The sequence below is a fragment of the Loxodonta africana genome, chromosome 25 (assembly GCF_030014295.1).
Source record: "Loxodonta africana isolate mLoxAfr1 chromosome 25, mLoxAfr1.hap2, whole genome shotgun sequence".
Taxonomy (NCBI): Eukaryota; Metazoa; Chordata; class Mammalia; order Proboscidea; family Elephantidae; genus Loxodonta; species Loxodonta africana.
In genome coordinates, this window is record NC_087366.1 from 22,385,102 (window position 1) to 22,407,244 (window position 22,143).

Below are 22,143 nucleotides of genomic sequence, written 5' to 3' on the forward strand. Positions count from 1 at the left end.
ACAAAGTATTGATATAGATGATGAATATAAGAAACATATTGAAAATATATTAAGCAAAATACAAATAATTTTTTTTACTGCGTCTGCTCTTTTATTGCTTACGGCATAGGGTGTACATGCACATTTGGGGGTTGAGTTAAGGAAGAGGGACTAGTATGAAGGTCCTCTCGTCTATGAATAACCCTTGATATATTGCTGTGTTATGAGTAACACACATCTCAAGGATCATCTTTTCCTTTATTTAAAATTTTATTTTGCCGTTGTTATTGAGAATATACACAGCAAAACATGCACCAATCCAGCAATTTCTATGTGTACAATCAGGGATGTTGATTACATTCTTCGAGCTGGACAACCATTCTCACCCTCCTTTTCTGAGTTGTTCCTCCCTCATTAACTCACTGTCCCCCTCAGGTTACTATGTAATCTTGCGAGTTGCTTTTGTCAGTTTGGATCACAGGAGACCTGGTGCCATAGTAGTTAAGAGCTCGGCTGCTAACTAAAAGGTCAGCAGTTCGAATCTACCAGGTGCTCCTTGGAAACCCTTTAGGGCAGTTCTACCCTGTCCTGTAGGATTGCAATCAAATGGATGGCAACTTTTTTTTTTTTAATTTTCTGTACCCCACCACCAACTACCCATGCTTTTCAAATTCAAAACAGTTGGTGGGTAGTGTAGATTTTGTTATGACATAAAATGATACAGTCCTTTCACTGTTAAAGTTGCTGCTGCGTGAACTAAAGGGGTCTAGTTACTGGATTAGAGAAAAATGGGTTCCTGTTATTCCCAAATTGGAACTCTAAGTGCACTTTTCCATAGAAACTGTTTCTGATGATGGTTAAATATAGCCGAAGTGGTATATGCAGCCCTAATTTTAAAAATCAGACTTCTCCTTTCTGGAGTTTTGGCCTCAGACTTCCCTATTTTCTTTACAGAGTAAGTAATCTGGAAGTACAGTTTCCCTTCTGCAAAACAGGACTTTTCAAGTGATCGTATATCCTTACTAAACACAGTTTCTTTCTTGAAACCTACCTCATTTTCTCCAGCTTGAAGTAGGCTGTTTCTCCGCTACTCTGTTTGGCCTTTTTAAAAGATCAAATTCTACTTTATGTTAATGTGGTGTACAGATTTTATCATCCCATCTATACTGTACATGGGTTGAAGGCAGACTTTGTTGTCTTTGTATCTATTATCAACAATACCTTACCCAGAGCTTTGCATGCAGTAGGTGCTCAGTAAAATAGAGCAGTGTGTTTTAAGATAATTAGCAATGACAGGAAATAACTTTTTATAGGGCATAAGGTATTTAAATTGACTTTTGAGATAGTGGGACTCTTATGGCCAGGTGTTTTGATTTCTGATGAATGGAAGCTATGGCATTGCAGTTTAAAAAACACATTAGTTTAATTTTTGGAACTCAACATACATTCTTTTATATCTGTCCAGAAAATTCAGTCCACATGTAGGACAGTTTCACTGTTAATATTTCAAATTACTGATCCTTCTGAGAGTCACTGATCCTTTTGAAAATCTGATTGATTGAAGCTAGCCTAGGCTAACTCACACATACTCTTAAAAATACACTCACATCTACACAGATAATTCTCTGTACTATTTTAGAGGGCTTATGGACCCCATGTTAAGAACTTCTGCTTTAGATCCTGACATAGACTATAGCTGACTAGTTAAGAGACTACATGATATAATAGAAAAATATACTATGCAAAGTAACAGTTGATCTGAGTGAGTTTTAGCTCTGGTTCTATCACTGATTAGTGTGGTGCCGTTTGGCAGGTTATTTAACCTCTCCTTACCTGTTTCTTCACCTGTAAAGTGAAGCTAGTGGGTTAGATTAAATGAATTAGTAGTATATGCAATATACTTAGAATGGTGCCTGGTACGTAGTATGCTTCCCAGTTCCTACTCTTTATTTCTACTGTCTCAGAGAATTTCCGAATTTTGTTGATGCCACTTTCTTCTACTTAATTACCTTTCCTTTAACAAAATTACTTAACTACACACATTTTTAAACTTGAGTAACAGTCTACTTATTCTGGTATCCTTAAGGCAAGTAGTGAGCTCTATCCTGACCTTTTGATACCTCTTTGCAGACAATAGTAAATAAGGTACCCAAAACTGCTATCTTATGACAATGCCATAATTGAAAATTCAGAATCAAAGGAAATATGTATCTATCAGTTTATAAAAGTAACTGGGGAAATAAAGAACACCGAGAAAAATCTATTTAAAGATGTTATATTAGTATACTGGACTTGTTAAAGCAGGTAAAGCTTTTCCCTATAATTATAGGTGTTAAGAATTTCAGTCTTTTCAGAGGTCACATGTATTATGTCTTATTGAAATCCATTACTCTTAATGTAAAAAATTTCATCAAAACAAAGATTCCATTAATCTTTAATCATTAATAATTGTCAATAGCGAATCGATTGTATTAAAAATCTGTAACTTCTGTGTATTACCTGGTAAGCCAACACTTTTTTTTTTTTTCACTCTGATTAGGGAAGAAGACAAAAACATATTTGATTACTGCAGGGAAAACAACATTGGCCATATAACCAAAGCCATCAAATCAAAAAATGTGGATGTGAATATGAAAGACGAAGAGGTATGAAAAATATGCCCTGTTCATTATTTTCTTATGCTTTGTTGCTGTGTCCCAAGGCCTTTTCCTAAGTGACACATCTATGAACTTATCTCGAAGAACAGTGTGGTTAAGAGCAAATCAAAATATCTAAATGAGATGGTGTCCCCTGGTTAAGATGCTTTTTGTGCCTGTATCTAACGTGTTTCTGTTCATGAAGTAGAAGTTACTAGCTGAAATTTCCAGCAAATAACTTCCATTTGTTTATGATAAAGGGAAAGACTGTTAGTATAGTAAGTAGAATTTATTAAAAAAAAAAAATTTACAGGTGGTACCAAAATCTCATTTATAAATAACTTTAGTGTGTTCTAACATTATACCTTAAACAGATATATTGTACTTGCTCAGAAAACATGTTTCTAAGAAAGTATGTGTCAGAATTTCCATAAATCCAATAATCTAAAATTCACTAGTAAAAGGACTCCTTGATTTATTTGCTTTGTGAATAAAACTGTTCACATACTGAGTTTAAACTGTCCCTGAATAGTAGTTGTTAAAAAGGGGCAAAATTTACTAATTCACTTTTAATCATCTTTTTCGTTTGTTTGATGATGCTGTGAAAGGTGACTGAAATGGTCAAAAGGTTTGGTAATTGTTGGGAAGAGGGCACGCAGTGATCATAGATAATTTGTAGAGTGGATAAATAATTTATGTATAGTTGAGAGCTGCCTACACAGATTAACTATACATAATTTTATCTCACTTTTAACATTATCTCACTTTTAGGCAACATCTTTCCTGTAGTATACTATCAATAACATCTGGTATTGAACAAGTAAGACTATATACTTCTACAATAAAAGGGTTATCAGCAATACTGTTTGTTTACCACTAAGTAGTGAAACAATGTGAGCCAAGAAAGATGTGGCTGGAGAAAAACAGAAGCCAGACCATGAAATAATAAAACCATGTCTTCTCATTCCAACTAGTGTTCTTTTTTTGCCTTTCCAAATCAGAATACTTTTTTTTTTTTTTTAGTAAATGGGCATGATTACTCCCCTTGATTTTATTGTTGCTTTGTATGTGTGTGTTCGCATGGGTGTGTGCATGCTTGTGAGTTAAGAGTTCTATAAAATTAATGCATGTATATAGTTTTTTTTAAAATATATAGTACTGTCTTATAACAAAAAACTCCCTTGCCTGCTTCCTTTCCACTTTTGATTCTGGCTCCTTGAGGGAGGAACCTTCTATTCTTTTAGTTGTTTCTTCTTCAGTTTAGCTACACAATTCTAAATGATATATTTGTGTCTCTTGATTTTTCAACTTTACTATTAATTGATTTTCCTGTACTTATATTAGGATTTAATTGTTTTATTCCTCTTCTCCTCCATTGCCCCTTTTACTCTCTTAACATGGTTATATCTCAACTTTTAGTTTTCATTTTCTGATTGAATATATATGGAATCAATGTTTATATTATTACTGTATAAGTATTGTTCATTGCTGGGCTATGTACTGCACTACATGTTTTAGTACAGTACAGCTCTAACAACAAAAATGATTTCAGTGGCTTGCAACAACAAAGATTTATTTATTGCTCATATTTCAAAAGAGTTTGGGTCAGCTGAGGCTCTGCTGGGTTCTTCTAGCCTTGGTTGGGCTCAGCTCGCCTTGATTTTATGTGTCTTCTCATTCTGTGAACCAACTTCAGTGAATAGACACTACCTGGGGCAGAAGCCTAAATAAATGTTTTGAGATCTTGCTTGTTGAAAATGTTTCTGTCAGAGTTCTTGGCATATACTACATGCTGAGTAAATATTTGGTGAATTAATGAATGATTGAAGGAATGAATAAGTAGAAGCAGTATCGCATAATGGTGAAGAGCTGGACTGTGTGGGTTCAGGTCTTAGCACTGTCTCTTCCTAGCTCTATGACCTTTGTCAAATTTACTCCATGTCTCAGTTTCCTAGTCTGTAAAATGGGAATAATAATAGTACCTGCCTGAGGATTATTTTGAAGATTACATGAGTTTCAAATATGAAGCAGTTAAACAGTACCTGACACACACATAGTAAACACTCAATAGATTTTGGATATTATTATTATTACTATTAATGAATAATATAAATGAAGAATGGTAATGATAAAAATATAATGGAATTAATGAAGAAACCGCTTATTTTTTCAAGATCACTGTTTTTTCACTGAAAATTATCGTGTATGTATTATGTGGTCCCTTTTAGAGTTTTCCATCTTTCAAATAAATAATAACACTTTACATAGTGTATATTGTATTTTAGATTACTTTTACTTATTGCCGTATCTTCACAACAATCCTGTAAGGTAGATACATGTTACCATTTTACAGACAGGAACTGAAGTTTAGAGGTGTGCGTTTACTTACTCAAATGCATGTGATTGGTAAGTAGAAATTCAGTTCTAAGAGAGCCTTCTTTTCTTCACTGGATTTAAGAAGGATAAACAATTTCCAATTGGCCCTGCTTGTACTATGCTCTGATTTACAACTGTTTTATAAAATATTACCATAAATCAAATCCACATGTGACCTTTACAAAGATCATGATCACTGGACACAAGTAATAGGGATAGAATAAGTGTCTAAAATGCAAACAGTTTACACTAAACATGATTTTTTTGTGAAAATAAAGGGCACACTTAGAAAATGTATTGCTTCATTTAGTTACTTTGATGCAGTATTGCTTCCCAGCTCTTCCAGTTTGTCACCCATGCATCTACTTTTACCCCCAGTCCGACAGAACATTGTGTTTCCATGAACAGATGAAGTGCTTACACATTCATAGACTGAGACGCCAAGAATTCAGTTGGGTTCTCTCATTGCTCCAAGCAGATTTCTGCCCTCTCAGCCATGACAGCTAAGGTTGGGCTTTGAATACTGATGGCAAGCCCTTTTATTATTAATCAAGGATTCATATGAATTAGTTTAAGAACATGAGAGAGATGGGAGCTTCAAATCTGAATGAAACTTAACATCCTAAATAAAATAAATGACATTTAAAACTTTAGCAAATAAAACAGTAACTTGGTAAGCTTTGATGATGGACTAAAGGTATATAACCTCAAAATTAAATTGTGAGCTAAATACTTTTAATCCGTTATCGGTAAAAACACATGTCTCTACTATAACAATTTTGGGAACAATTATAGTTTTGAAAGTACATCAGTTGTTTGTGTCTATCTATCTGATATTTGAACTTGAGATATTTCACTATTGATTGCCTAGGATTCTTTGAGATGGCAGATGTTTTTATTAAAAATGTTCATCTAGCAAGTTCAGCTCCATTTCAGTCTTGGCCTTGAATGACTAAAAATTTGCTATAAGCACATAAATTTAATTGTAGTCAAAAACTGATATGCTACATTTGGATTCCCACACATTGAAATAAACAAAATTACTATATTGCCTGAAATGCATATATTTGGACATGTAACTCTCTTGGTACATGAACAAATACATATATCATGTTTATTAAATATGTTGTAGATATAGTATACTCATACTATATATTATGTATAAATATGATATGTGTATGTGAAATGCCTTGTAAATAAAATGTATTTACCTTTCATAATGAAATTACTTCAGTATGCATAAATATATTTCCATGCATATCTTTTATTCATTTCAGTTGTAATTACTATTAGTATATTAAGGCATATATTTTTAATTTAAGAAAATTAAGAGGTATTTCTTACTGATATAGTAATTAGAGCATTGTCTGTATTTCACATGGTAGAAAAAGAAAGTTTTATAATTTTACTTAGTTTTCAGGAAGCTATATGGGGGCAGTGGTGGTTCAGTGTTAGAGTTCTCAGCTTCCACGTGGGAGACGGGTTAGTTCTTGGCCATGGCTTCTCAAGTGCAGCCACCACCTGTCTGTCAGTGGAGGTTTGCATGTTGCTGTGTTACTGAACAGGTTTCAGTGGAGCCTCCAGACAAAGACAGGCTAGAAAGAAAGACCTGATGATCTACTTCCCAAAACTCAGTTAGTGAAAAGCCTATGGACTACACCAGGCCGGTCCGTATGTGCATGGGGCTGCCCTGAGTCCGGGACCAACTTGATAGCAGCTAACAACAACATGTATGCACCAGATGTGTCAAGGTCTAAGTTTATCGCACCATGGTGTTATGTTACTCATTTTATTATGTTTTTAATCATTTGCAGAAATACTTTGAGATTGAGGTGGAAAATATGAAGATAAAAATGAAGACTGAGCTCTTAAAGCCTGTTAATAAAATGGTGGTTCAATTTTTATATTTTGAGCCATATTAATACAATTCTTCACACATGCCAAATATTTATGATTCTTGCAGAGAACATCTTTTAAGGGGAAAGGATGGTTTAAATAATTTACAGCATTTAAGATAAGAACAGAATATTTCTTATCAAGCATCAAGCACACATTATGGCTGCATCATTTTTTGCACAATTATGTCTGCATAATGCTTGCATATACATTATTTCTCAGATCAATGCCATATGCAATAGACACTAAATACCTGCTAATAGATGACATTTAAATAATATTTTAAATCCTTATATTAATTTAAATTTGTTATCGAATAAATGTAGCAGTATAATTTTTTAGCAAAATAGATTACTCCAATGTAACTATCTATCATCAGCCCCCCCCAAAAAGTATTCATATACAATTCAGTGGTTTCTCATAGGCTCTTCCCTAATCCATTCCAAAATAACTCTTTTATTGAGCTACTTCTTTAGTTAAGTTCTTTCCTTTGTATCCTTTTGAAGGTATAATTGTTATCAGTAGCCATTCTCCATATGTTTTTTGATTCTTTCAAATACTTTGAAGGAGATTACCTTTCTCTTTACTCCCATTCTTTTCTCTTTTTGCGTTGTTTTAAATCTGTGACTCATGTTGGAATACAATTTACCTGCTTTGGCTTGAGAAACCACTGCAAAACCTGTCGAACTGGCAGTATTAACATAACAGAGAAGCAAAAGATTAAAGAGACAGGGTCAGTACACTGAGGCTAAATTTATTTAAGATTTGAGAAAGGAAGGAAGAAAAATAAATGCATCATCTTAAATAACTTCGTTGTTTTGGTAGTATAGTTGATTAAAATATTAGTTTGAAAGAAATTTGTTAATTCACACTAATAATTGAGAGATACATTTCATATTGTCACATTTTGCTCATTTGCATTAATGCAGGCAGCACTCTTTAAAAATTAAGACCATGGCTGTTCTTTACATCAGAAACTCATATTTAATACAAAATCAGAAAATACTGAAAGCACACTCTCCTCACTTATCAACATGGTTAGATTCAAAAGACCAGGTCGTTGTGCAAAACCAGCATTACTTGAAAATGGAGGGCGACCACATCACATCACAAAATTGAGTCTGACTTCATTGTTACATAACTGCCAAGTTACATCATTACATAACTGCCAAACCACTGAGAATCATGGCCCAGCCAAGTTCACACATAACCTTAACCATCACAGCCAGCATTTCTCTTGCCTTGGCTTTTGTTAACTGCCAGATACGTATTGTTTATGCATGAAATAGTTGGATAGTAGATTTTTTACTGTTGTCGTAAATATGAAATATCAAATAACAAGAAAGTCGATAAGTGAGAAAAAGGTGTAATTTCAATATTATGACCTTTGGCAACTTATTTTTTGTTTGATTTTTCTACCACTTCATAATGAAAAGTTTTGAACATACACAAAAGTTCAAAGAATTTTACAGTGAACTCCTGTATCTTCACCACCTAGGTTCTACCATTAATATTTTACTATGCTTACTTTATCAATATCTATTCCTGTCTCTGTTCATCTATCAATCTATCTTATTTTTTGATACATTTCAGAGTAAGTTGCAGACATCAGTACACTTCCTCCTAAATGCTTCAGGATGCATATCATTAACTAGAATTCAGAATTTGTTTACAAACTTGTTTATAATTTCTTCTTTTAAGATAGCATTTATATACAATGGAATGCACGAATATTAAGTGTTCATTTGATAGATTTTGAAAAATGCATATTTGTAACCAAAACTCTTAGAAGATATAAAACATTGCTATTACCCCAGAAAGTTCCCTCATGCCCCTTCCAATAAGGTCTTTCTTCCAGTTCCACAAAGGCAACTATTGTTCTGACATTCTTCTACCATAGATTAGTTTTGCCTGCCTCAGAACTTTATATACTATATTTTTACACAAATAAAGCGCACCTTCTACATTTGTTTGCCAGCCATTCCCTCCCGCCACGAGGTATTTTCGTAAGCACCCTATGCTAATTTTTTTCTACAGCAACATGTAAAAAGAAATTGGCATAGCAGCACTTCTCAAAATACTTCACAGTGGGAGGGAGAGGTTGGCAAACAAACGTGGAATACATACATTATTTGTGTAAAAATACGGCAAGTGGAATCATACATACATACTCTTGTGAAAGGCTTCTTTCATTCAGCATGTTTTTGAGATTCGTACTGCTGTGTGGATCTGTACTTCCTTTTTATTATTGAGTAATATTCCATCATAAGAATATACTATAGCTTATTTATACATTGTCCTATAATGGACACCTGGGCTGTTTCCCTGACAATTTATTATTATTGCTGTTATTATTTTATACAGGATGAAACAATATACCCCTTGTTTATTCTTTCATCCTTAAGCCCCTGACATTATGGCATAGTAAATGCTGCTCATGAAGGAATTTTTGAAAGTAGTGTAGTTAAAATATTTCTCAATTCCCTTACAACCTAGCAACACTATTTCTCCTTAGCCTAGATCTTAGCCAGAGGAAGAGATCGAGTAGTTGCTGCAATATTACATATCAGTATAGGTGTAAGATTTTCTGTTTAATGCTGGTAAATAAATTATCCTAGAAGGAGCCATTGGCTTCCATGCTGACTACACCTTGAGACCTTAAAGTACCTACTAATTCCACTCCTGTCTAAGTTTTTGAAATGACACTGTCATTTCACTATTGGGAAGGACATGGAAGTAGGAGACAATGTGAAGTTTCTGATGGTTTCAGGTTGAGGGGTTCTCATTGGCCAGCTGCTGGTGAGCAGCAGCAAGAAAGGTGTATAAGATAGAGATAGGATAGAGGAGAAGGAGACATTACAGGTTATTGGTAGCTGAAGTCAATCTCTACTATAATTGTAAATTGAAACTTTTTTTTTACAAAGAGAAATTCAGATCGACATATTTGTGATATTTCATTTGTTCATTAGACAATACCATACTATACCTTCTTTGATAGAATAGGCAAGGTGACAATTCTTACAAATTTAAACATAGCAACTTTTCCAGGTTTTTCTCTGTGTACAATACTACGTACTTTGTGTCTGGTCTCAAAATACCGTAAGAACATTAGACTCATTTGATAATAGAATCTCTTTTCATTTAATCTTGTGATATTCAAGATAAAATCTAATTTTAAAAATTCTATGTGGTTAAGGACAATTAACTAAGGATATCAAAGAAGCATTTAAAATATTACGACTCACTCACGTATTTTCCAGAAGGCATGAAAGTAATACCACTTAATAGGTTAGCTGCTACCCTGCACTTTCAAAGCACTTTAGAGTCATTCATCTGGCTGAGGTAAGAAAGTATTAGCACTCTTGGTTAATAAATGAGAACTCTTCTTCCCCCTGTATTTTTCTGTATTTGAGTTCCAGAAATTATCCAGAGCTCTCCAAACCGTGGCTTGTGGCCTTCTCATAGCCTAACAGATTCCTTTCAATAATGACTTTTCCCTCCTTACCTACTAAATGCATCTGGAATATTTTTCCAGAAGAGTTTTAAAAACTAGAAACAAACATACAAAAAAATTTTTTCAGCTTCGGTGGTAGCAGTAAAAATAAATTTAACTTGAAGATTTTTAAGAGATCATACTGGTCATAGAAGAAGGTAAAACAATAAATAAACGGATAAACTATTCCGTAAATTTGGGCAAAGTCTAAGGTAAACTACTTCATAAATTTGGGCAAAGTCTTCAAGCAACTATAATGTGCACCTAATTAATTCATGGTTTTTCTCCTGGAGGAAGGATTATGGAATCCTGTACTTTATGTAATAAATGCATTTTATTGATCTAGATATGTTTGTGGGTAACAAAGAGAAAGAAAAAATCCACAGATGTTCATTTGCTGTATTTCGTCATCTCTGTGAGGTACTATTACTTGGACTAATAGTCTTAAATTAGAGCACGTTTACAGGAATGTTATAATTTGAAGAAGTAAAGGGTTATCGCATTCAAACACCTGATTGTGCTGGTCTTTGTTCATTTAAATATAGAGCATCTTGAAGGTAAAAATTCCAAGCTTGATTTTTTTCATCTGTGCTTATCTGCCTGTATGCTTAATCCTGTTCTTGTTGAGTGTCTTAATACCGTATAAAAACATTAATCATAAGTGGTCTTAAGACGGATATCTTCAGCACTTCCATAGAAAGTCATTGTCAGAGAATTCATTCTAATTCAAGGTTAATTAGTGTACCATTAAAATAATGTGTTACAAAAATTAATTACCTCGAGGGTCAAAAAGTATGTTAAAAAGCGTAGTGTAAGTGTCTGAGAGCATATCATCCTTCTTAAAGCAGTGCCACCCTCTTGGAAAATACATCCAAAGTGAAAATCACTCCTGAGGTCCAGCCATAGGTGTTTCCCCTAAAGGGAATTTTTGGCAGTACTTATGGGAAATTTAAAATATAACTCCCATTAACAGTAAAACGTGTTGCTTGTCTGCTTTCCCTTTGAAATATCCAAAGATTTATATTCTAGCATTACTTGATAATAACCCTATTGAGTTAAACCTAATGAGAAACCAGGAACCTGGTTGAGAAGTAGGAATTATCTGTACATCTTGTGGTAAAAGTGCTAGTGACGTTAATATTATATTTTCTTACTTTACTAGTAGTTACTTCTGGCAAGTGCCCCGTGTAAGCATATCACACATCATCTTAACTACGGAGTTAATTCTTGTTAATGGTTTAACTAAATAAGACGTACGCTTAAAATTAGAACTAAAAATGATAGCAACTTAGAAATTTTATCTGATTCTTTTCACGTAAAAGCAGTGAAACAGTTGTGTTGCGTTATAGACTATTTTGTTCATGGTTTTCAGAAAGTCTCATTAAAGTCTCTAATTATTCATCTGGAGGATTTTAAATTAGTGTCCTAATAACAGCTTTATGGTGCAGGTCGGCACACACTAGAGCTACAGAAATTTTACAACGGGAAACTGCTTTACTACTCAACAGTACATTTTCTTACTGGGTTTTTAGAATTGTCCCCATTTTAAAAAACTCTTAGTAGGCTCTGAACAAGGTGTAATAAAATAGTTTTTGCTACTACAACAAACTGTGAGTGATTTGCCCACATTTTTTAATTTTCTGCTTCCCTCTCAAGATTTTATGTTAAGTCTATTGAAAAACAGATATGCATAGGTAAATAAAAGTAAATCAAGCAAAGAAAAAGAAAAGGACAATTTGTAGGATAGACGTCCTGCTCTGTTTTTTTGTTTCAAGAATGGATTCTGGTTTAATTAGTTGAACTAACAGGTGTGCGAAGAGAGTCTGAATGATAAAAAGAGTGTAGGTGGATTAAGAAAAGCTTTTTTGGAAGGTACTTTTTACTTTAAAGCCATCCTTATCCCAGCTTATAGCTACTTAATCTTTTCTGAAATGACATAAAGCAGGGATTTCAGTTTAATGTGGAGAAACATTCCATTCTTTAAACATGATAACATCATTACCACCCTCAAAAAGTAGTGTTAAGCCGTACATCACTCATTGCTTCAGAAAAGCCCTTAGCTTTGGGGGTTTTGTTTTTTCATTCAACGAAGTAGGCGTCTTTCATTAACTAAACCAAGATTTCCTGACAGTAAAGAATAGAATTAACACGTTAATGGTAACTGTGTGTCTTTGGTAGATGAGAGTTAAAATTAATGTTTTATATTTGGTGTTTTGTGTCCCAATAGTTAACCATCTATTCTGTTTTACAAGTGGCTTTCACAGTCAGTCGTTTGAAGATAGACTTTGATAGATTGTCCTGGTGTTTTTGAGACATTTCACATTGTAAATTTGAGACATTAAGGGGAAATATTTAGTTTTAAACTAAATATTCTTCCATTTTAAGGAATAAAGTTGAGTAAATTTAGATATAGTACATTTAGATTGTGATTTCCAAACTTTTAGTACTTATTTTTTTTTAACCATAAGATTTCTTTCACCAGGAAAAGTGAACATTATAATTTAAAAAAAAACTATCTTTTAAATTTACGAAGTACTTTATAATTTACAAAACATTTTCTTATAGTTCCTTCAGTCAAAAAATATTACTAGTAACATTGTTGATGTTATTATCATTACTCTGTGGTTAAATTAGGCAGAAAGAGTTAGTGGCCTAGTACATAATAAATCTAAAACTAGAACTCCAGACTTGTAAAGGGTTGTCTATTGTTTTCCCATAGTGCATTTTACATCAGTCGTTCTTAGACTCATTAACCTACATTTTTTCATATTACGTTCTCCTTCTTAAAATATTGTATCTTTTATGATTAACAAATTCATTTATCTTTGTCTTTAGGGCAGAGCTCTACTCCATTGGGCATGTGATCGAGGACATAAGGAACTAGCCACAGTCTTGCTACACTATAGAGCTGACATTAACTGTCAGGTAAGAGTGATAAAGGGTAGCATTTTTTTTTAATTGAGGTAAAATCACATAACATAAAATTCAACATATTACCAAGGTAGTAGTATTTAGTATATTCACAATGTTGCACAACCACCACCTCTATCTAGTTTCAGAACAATTTCATCACCCCAAAAGGAGACCCCACACCCGTTGAGCACTCATTCCCCATTTCTCCTTAATGGGAGAAACCACTAATCTGCTTTCTGTCTCTGTGAATTTAATTTTTCTAGTTGTTTCATGTAAGTGAAATCATAAAATATGTGATTTTTTTGTCTGGTTTCTTTGACTTATAGTGTTTTCAGGGTTCATCCATGTCTTAGCATATATCAGTACTTCATCCTGTTTTATGGCTGAATAATTTTGTTGTATGACTATGCCACATTTTGTTTATCCATTCATCTGGTGATGGTCATTTGGGTTGTTTCTGCCTTTTAGCCATTGTGGATACTGCAGCTGTGAATGCAGTGAGTTTAAGCATTTGGCTGCTAACCAAAAGGTCAGCAGTTCAAATCCATCAAGCGCTTCTTGGAAACCATATGGGGTAGTTCTGTTCTGTCATGTCAGGTCACTATCAGGTGGAATCGACTCGTTGGCAACATGTTTGGTTTTTCAGTTTATAGTAGTTCTGGAGCCCTAGTGGCACAGTGGTTAAGAGCTATAGCTATTAACCAAAAGGTTGGCAGTTAAATCCACCAGCTCCTTGGAAACCCCACGGGGCACTTTCATTCTGTCCTATAGGATCAATATGAGTTGAAATCAACTTGACAGCAAAGGATTTGGGTTTATGGTAGTTATATTTTTAGTTTTTTGAGGAACCACCACACTGTTTTCCACAATGGCTGTACCATCTTGCATACGCACCAGCAATGAATAAGGGTTCCAATTTCCCCACATCCTTGCCAACATTTGTTATTTTCTGTTTGTTTCTTAACCATCCTTAAAAAAAAAAAAAAAGATGATTGCTGTCCAGTCAATTCTAACCCATTGTGACCCTATTAGACAGAGTAGAACTACTACCGCATAGTGTTTCCCAGAAGCAGCTGGTGGATTCGAATTGCCGACCTTTTGGTTAGCAGCCATAGCACTTAACCACTGCACCACCAGGGTTCCTAGCCATCCTGGTGGGAGTGAAATGGTATCTTATTGTGATTTTCATTTATATGTCTCTGATGGTGCAGTAGTTAAGAGCTCAGCTGCTAACCAAAAGGTTGGCAGTTCGAATGTACCAGCTGCCAGCTGCTTCTTGGAAACCCTGTGGGGCAGTTCTGCTCAGTCCCATAGGGTCGATATGAGTCTGAATCGACTCGATGGCAACGGGTTTGGTGTGGTTTTGGTTTAATATGTAATGGTGCTGAGCATCTTTTCATGTGTTTGGTGCCCATTCGACTGTCCTCTTGATGAAATGTCTGTTCAAGTCCTTTGTTCATTTTATGATTGGGTTATTCGTCCTTTTTTGTTTAGTTGTTAAAGTTTTATATATATTTTTGTTATTAGATTCTTGATGACCAAAATTTTTAATTTTTATGAGGTCCCATTTATTTAGCCTTTTGCTGTTTGTTATACCATTGTTGAAAGCTAGGCCTGACGGTGTGGCCTCTGCTTGTTCTTCTAAGAATTTTTTTTTAATTGTACTTTAGATGAAGGTTTACAGAGCAAATCATTTCTCATTACTCAGTTAATACACATGTTGTTTTGTGACATTGGTTGCTAACCCCATGACATGTCAACACTCTCCCCTTCTTGACGTTGGGTTACCCATTACCATCTTTCCTGTCCCGTCCTGCTTTCCCATCCTTGCCCCTGGGCTGGTGTGACCAGTTTGTCTCGTATCATTTTATGGGCCTGTCTAGTCTTTGGCTGAAGTGTGAACCTCAGAAGTGACTTCAGTACTGAGTAAAAAGGGTGTCCGGGGCCATACTCTCAGAGTTTCTCCAGTCTCTGTCAGACTACTAAATCTGGCCTTTTTATTTATTTGTTTGTTTGTATGAGTTAGTATTTTTTTCCACATTTTTCTCCAGCTTTGTCTGGGACCCTCCATTGTGATTCCTGTCAGAGCAGTCGGTGGTGGTAGCTGGGAACCATCTAGTTGTGCTGGACTTAGTCTGGTAGAGGCTGTAGTAATTGCAGTCTATTAATCCTTTGGACTAATCTTTCCCTTGTGTCCTTTTTTTTCTTCATTCTCCTTTGCTCCAGACGGGGTGGGACCAGTGGAGTATCTTGGATGGGCACTCAGAAGCTTTTGAGATGCCAGACACTCTTCACCACAATCAGATGTAGAACACTTTCTTTATAAACTGTGTTATGCCAGTTGAGCTAGGTGTCCCCCAAGACCATGGTCTCCAGCCCTCAGCCCAGTAATTTGGTCCCTCAGGGAGTTTGGCTGTATCTATGAAGCATCCATGACCATGCCTTGGTCAAATTGTGCTGACTTTCCCAGTATTGTGTACTATCTCATCCTTCACCAAAGTAACCACTTATCCTACTATCTAGTTAGTGTTTTGCCCTCCTTACCCTTCCAGGAATGACATCGTGAAGAGGAATGGCATTGCATTCATCATCAAAAAGAACATTTCAAGATCTATCCTGAAGTACAATGGTGTCAGTGATAGGATAGTATCCATACACCTACAAGGAAGACCAGTTAATATGACTATTATTCAAATTTATGCACCAACCACTAAGGCCAAAGATGAAGAAATTGAAGATTTTTACCAAGTTCTGCAGTCTGAAATTCACCGGACATGTAATCAGGATGCACTGATAATTACTGGTGATTGGAATGCGAAAGTTGGAAACAAAGAAGGAGGATCGGTAATTGGAAAATATGGCCTTGGTAATAGAAGTGATGCAGGAGATTGCACGATTGAATTTTGCAAGACCAACAGCTTCTTCATTGCAAATACCTTTTCTCACCAACATAAACTGTGACTATACACGTGGACCTCACCAAATGGAATACACAGGAATTGAATCGACTGCATTTGTGGAAAGAGATGATGGAAAAGCTCAATATCATCAGTCAGAACAAGGCCAGGGGCTGACTGTGGATCAGACCATCAGTTACTCATATGCAAGTTCAAGTTGAAACTGAAGAAAATTAGAGCAGGTTGATGAGAGCCAAGTACGACCTTGAGTATATCCTACCTGAAATTAGAGACCATCTCAAGAATAGATTTGACTCATTGAACACTAATTACCAAAGACCAAATGAGTTGTGGGATAACATCAAGGACATCATACATGAAGAACGCAAGGAGCCATTAAAAAGACAGGAGAGAAAGAAAATACCTAAATGGATGTCAGAAGAAACTCTGAAACTTACTCTTGAATGTCGTAGCTAAAGCAAAAGGAAAAAAATGATGAAGTAAAAGAGCTGAACAGAAGATTTCAAAGGGCAGCTCAAGAGGACAAAGTGAAGTATTATGATGACGTGTGCAAAGAGCTGGAGATAGAAAACCAAAAGGGAAGAACACGCTCAGCATTCCTCAAGCTGAAAGAACTGAAGAAAAAAATTCAAATGGAACAGAATTGAGAACCCAGATATAAATCCATCCACGTATGAGCAGCTGATTTTGACAAAGGCCCAGTGTCAGTTAATTGGGGAAAAAATAGTCTTTTTAACAAATGGTGCTGGCACAACTGGATATCCATTTGCAAAAAAATGAAACAGGACCATACCTCACACCATGCACAAAAACTAACTCCAAGTGGATCAAAGACCTAAACATAAAGACTAAAACAATAAAGATCATGGAAGAAAAAATAGGGACAACCTTAGGAGCCCTAATACAAGGCATAAACAGAATACAAAACATTACCAAAACTGACGAAGAGAAACCCGATAACTGGGAGCTCCTAAAAATCAAACACCTATGCTCATCTAAAGACTTCACCAAAAGAATAAAAAGACCACCTACAGACTGGGAAAGAATTTTCAGCTATGACATCCCCGACCAGCGCCTGATCTCTAAAATCTACATGATTCTGTCAAAACTCAACCACAAAAAGACAAACAACCCAATCAAGAAGTGGGCAAAGGATATGAACACACACTTCACTAAAGAAGATATTCAAGCAGCTAACAGATACATGAGAAAATGCTCTCGATCATTAGCCATTAGAGAAATGCAAATTAAAACTACGATGAGATTCCATCTCACTCCAACAAGGCTGGCATTAATCCAAAAAACACAAGATAATAAATGTTGGAGAGGCTGTGGAGAGATTGGAACTCTTATACACTGCTGGTGGGAATGTAAAATGGTACAACCACTTTGGAAATCTATCTGGCGTTTTCTTAAAAAGTAAGATATAGAACTACCATACAATCCAGAAATCCCACTCCTCGGAATATACCCTACAGAAATAAGAGCCTTCACACGAACGGAAACATGCACAACCATGTTTATTGTAGCACTGTTTACAATAGCAAAAAGCTGGAAGCAACCAAGGTGTCCATCAACGGATGAATGGTTAAATAAATTGTGGTATATTCACACAATGGAATACTACGCATCAATAAAGAACAGTGACGAATCTGTGAAAAATTTCATAATATGGAGGAACCTGGAAGGCATTATGCTGAGCGAAATTAGAGGCAAAAGGACAAATATTGTATAAGGCCACTATTATAAGATCTGGAGAAATAGTATAAGCTGAGAAGAACACATACTTTTGTGGTTACGAGGTGAGGGAGGGAGGGAGGGTGGGAGAGGGTTATTTACTGATTAGTTAGTAGATAAGAACTACTTTAGGTGAAGGGAAGAACAATACTCAATACACGGAAGGTCAGCTCAACTGGACTGAACCAAAAGCAAAGAAGTTTCTGGGATAAACTGAATGCTTCAAAGGTCAGTGGAGCAAGGGCAGGGGTTTGGGGACTATGGCTTAAGGGGACTTCTAAGTCAATTGGCAAAATAATTTTATTATGAAAACATTCTGCATCCCACTTTGAAATGTGGCGTCTGGGGTCTTAAATGCTAACAAGCGGCCATCTAAGATGCATCAGTTGGTCTCAACCCACCTGGATCAAGGGAGAATGAAGAACACCAAGGTCACACAATAACTAAGAGCCCAAGAGACAGAAAGGGCCACATGAACCAGAGACTTACATCATCCTGAGACCAGAATAACTAGATGGTGCCCGGCCACAACCGATGACTGCCCTGACAGGGAGCACAACAGAGAACCCCTGAGGGAGCAGGAGATCAGTGGGATGCAGACCCCAAATTCTCATAAAAAGACCAGACTTAATGGTCTGACTGAGACTAGAGGAATCCCAGCGGTCATGGTCCCCAAACCTTCTGTTGGCCCAGGACAGGAACCATTCCCAGAGACAACTCATCAGACATGGAAGGGACTGGACAATGGGTTGGAGAGAGATGCTGATGAAGAGTGAGCTACTTGTATCAGGTGGACACTTGAGACTGTGTTGGCATCTCCTGTCTGGAGGGGAGATAGGAGGGTAGAGAGGGTTAGAAACTGGCAAAATTGTCACGAAAGGAGAGACTGGAAGGGCTGACTCGTTAGGGGGAGAGTAAGTGGGAGTATGGAGTAAGGTGTATATAAGCTTATATGTGACAGACTGACTTGATTTGTAAACGTTCACTTAAAGCTCAATAAAAATTATTAAAAAAAAAAACTACTCTGGAAAAAAAAAATTCAAGCCTCAAGTTACAATACTGAAGGATTCTAAAGGGAAAATATTAAACGATGCAAGAAGCATCAAAAGAAGATGGAAGGAATACAGAGTCACTATAGTTGGTCAACGTTCGACCATCCTGGAAGGTAACATATGAGGAGGAACCACTGGTACTGAAGGAAGAAGTCCAAGCTGCACTGAAGACATTGGCGAAAAACGAGGCTCTGGGAATTGACAGAATACCCTTTGAGATGTTGCGACAAACAGATGCAGTGCTGGAAGTGCTCACTTGTCTATGCCAAGAAGTTGGGAAGACAGCTACCTGGCCAACTGACTGGAAGAGATCCATATTTATGCCAATTCCCAAGAAAGATGATCCAACCAAATGCGGAAATTATCAAACAATATCATTAATATCACACACACATAAAATTTTGCTGAAGATAATTCAAAAGCAGCTGCAGCAGTACATTGACAGGGAACTGTCAGAAGTTCAAACCAGATTTAGAAGAGGATATCATTGCTGATGTCAGATGGATCCTGGCCGAAAGCAGAGAGTACCAGAAAGGTGTTTACCTGTGCCTCATTGACTGTGCTAAGACATTCAGCTGTGCGGATCATAACAAATTATGGGTAACATTGCGAAGAGTAGGAATTCCAGAACACTTAATTTTGTTCATGAGGAATCTGTACATGGGTCAGGAGGCATGTGTATATGAATCAGGAGGCATCTGTACATGGATCAAGAGGCAGTCATTTGAACAGAACAATGGGATACTGCATTGTTTAAGTTAGGAAAGGTGTGCGTCAGGATTGTATCCTTTCACCATAACTATTCAGTCTGTATGCTGAGCAAATAATCCAAGAAGCTGGTCTGTATGAAGAAGAACGGGCGATCAGGATTGGAGAAAGACTCATTAACAACCTGCATTATGCAGATGACACAACCTTGCTTGCTGAAAGTGAAGAGGACTTGAAGCACTTACTGATGAAGATCAAAGACCACAGCTTTCGGTATGGATTACACCACAACATAAAGAAAACAAAAATCCTTGCAACTGTACCAATAAGCAGCATCATGATAAATGGAGAAAAGATTGTGGTTATCAAGGATTTCATTTTACTTGGATCCACAATCAACACCCACGGAAACAGCAGTCAGGAAATCAAAAGATGCATTGCATTGGGCAGATAGCCTGCCAGAGATCTTTTTAAAGTGTTAAAAAGCAAAGATGTAACTTTGGGGACTAAGGTGCACCTGATCCAAGCCATGGTATTTTCATTTGCCTCATATGCATGCAGAAGCTGGACAGTGAATAAGGAAGATTGAAGAAGAATTGATACCTTTGAATTATGGTGTTCGCAAGAATATACCATGGACTGTGAAAAGAACGAATAAATCTGTCTTGGAGGAAGTACAACCAGAGTGCGGCTCAGAAGCAAGGATGGCGGGACTTTGTCTCATATGTTTTGGACACATTATTAGAAGGGACCAGTCCCTGGCGAAGGACATCATGCTTGGTAGAGTGTCAGGAAAAAAGAGGAAGACCCTTAACAAGGTGGCTTGACTCAGTGGCTGCAACAATGGGCTAGGTCATGATTTTCGGTATTGTATGATTGTCTACCATTTTTGTCATCTAATGTGATTTCCCTATGTGTTGTAAATCCTATCACTATGATGTAATGAGATGGATTAGTGGCAATTATATTGATGAGATCTACAAGATTAGATAGTGTCTTAAGCCAGTTTCTTTTGAGACATAAAAGAGAAGCGAGCAGAGAGGCATGGGACATCATACCACCAAGAAAGCAGTGCTGGTAGCAGAACGAGTCCTTTGAACCTGAGGTTCCTGCACTGAGGTGCTCCCAGACCAAGGGAAGACTGATGACAAGGACCTTGCTCCAGAGCTGACAGAAAGAGAAAGCCTTCCCCTGGAGCCAGTGCCTGAATTCGGCCTTCTAGCCTACTGGACTGTGGGAGAATAAACTTTTCTTTGTGAAAGCCATCCACCTGTGGTATTTCTGTTATAGCAGCACTAGATGACTAAGACACTAGCTTATTAAGGAAGCATCATATCATTTTCCAAAATGGTTGTACCATTTTACATTCCCACCAGCGATGCATAAGGGTTCCAATCTCCCTGCACCCTGTCCAACATTTGTTATTTTCTGTTTTTTTTTATTTGTGCCAATAATGTTGGGGCAAAATGGTATCTCATTGTAGTTTTGATTTGCATTTCTGTACTGGCTAGTGATTGTGAGCATTTCCTTAGGTGTCTGTTAGCCTCCTGAATATCTTTTTTGGTCAAGGATCTGTTCATACCTTTTGCCCATTTTTTAATTGGATTATTTGTCTTTTTGTTGTACAAGTGTTGGATTTTCCTATAGATTTTAGAGATTAAACCTTATCAGATTTGTCATAGCCAGAAATTTTTTTCCCAGCCTCTAGGCTCCCTTTTTACTCTTTTGGTAAAGACTTTTGAAGAGCATAAGTGTTTAATATTTAGGATCTCCTAGTATCTGGCTTATCTCCAGGTGTTTGTGTATTGTTAGTTATGGTTTGTATCTTGTTAATGCCGTGTATTAGAAACTCTAGCATTGACCCTATTTTTTCTTCTGTGATCTTTATTGTTTTGGGTTCTATATTTAGGTCTTTCATCCATTTTGAATTAGTTTTTGTTATGGTGTGAGGTATGGGTCCTGTTTCATTTTTTTTTGCAGATGAACGTCCAGTTTTGCCAGCACCATTTGTTAAAAAGACTGCCTTTTTCCATTTAATGGACTTCGGGACTTTGTCGAAGATCAGGTGACTCTAAGTGGGTGAATTTACTTCTGGGTTCTTGATTCTGTTTCATTGGTCAGTGTGTCTGTCATTGTACCAGTACCAGGCTGTTTTGACTACCGTAGCTGTATAGTAGGTTCTAAGGTCAGGTAGTGCGAGTCTTCCTACTTTATTCTTTTTCTTCAGTAGTGCTTTACTTATCCAAGGTGTCTTTCCTGTCCATATAAAGTTAATGATTAGTTTTTCCATCTCGTTAAAGAATGTTGTTGGTATTTGGATCGAGATTACATTGTATTTGTAGATTGCTTTGGGTAGTTCCAAGAACTTTATGGTTTTATTGTACACATTTAAATCCTTAATCCATTTTGAACCTGTTCTTGTGTGTGGTATGAGG

General features: G+C 36.3%; 1 protein-coding gene across 1 annotated transcript in view; it reads left to right on the forward strand.

Moving 5' to 3' along the window:
- Positions 1-22,143, forward strand: part of ACBD6 (acyl-CoA binding domain containing 6) — a 296,302-nt gene that overhangs the window by 113,298 nt on the left and 160,861 nt on the right. Inside the window, exons 5-6 of the mRNA XM_003410973.4 lie at positions 2,519-2,624; positions 13,216-13,305. Of these exons, the coding sequence (XP_003411021.1) occupies positions 2,519-2,624; positions 13,216-13,305 (196 nt within the window). The remainder of the gene's footprint in view (positions 1-2,518; positions 2,625-13,215; positions 13,306-22,143) is intronic.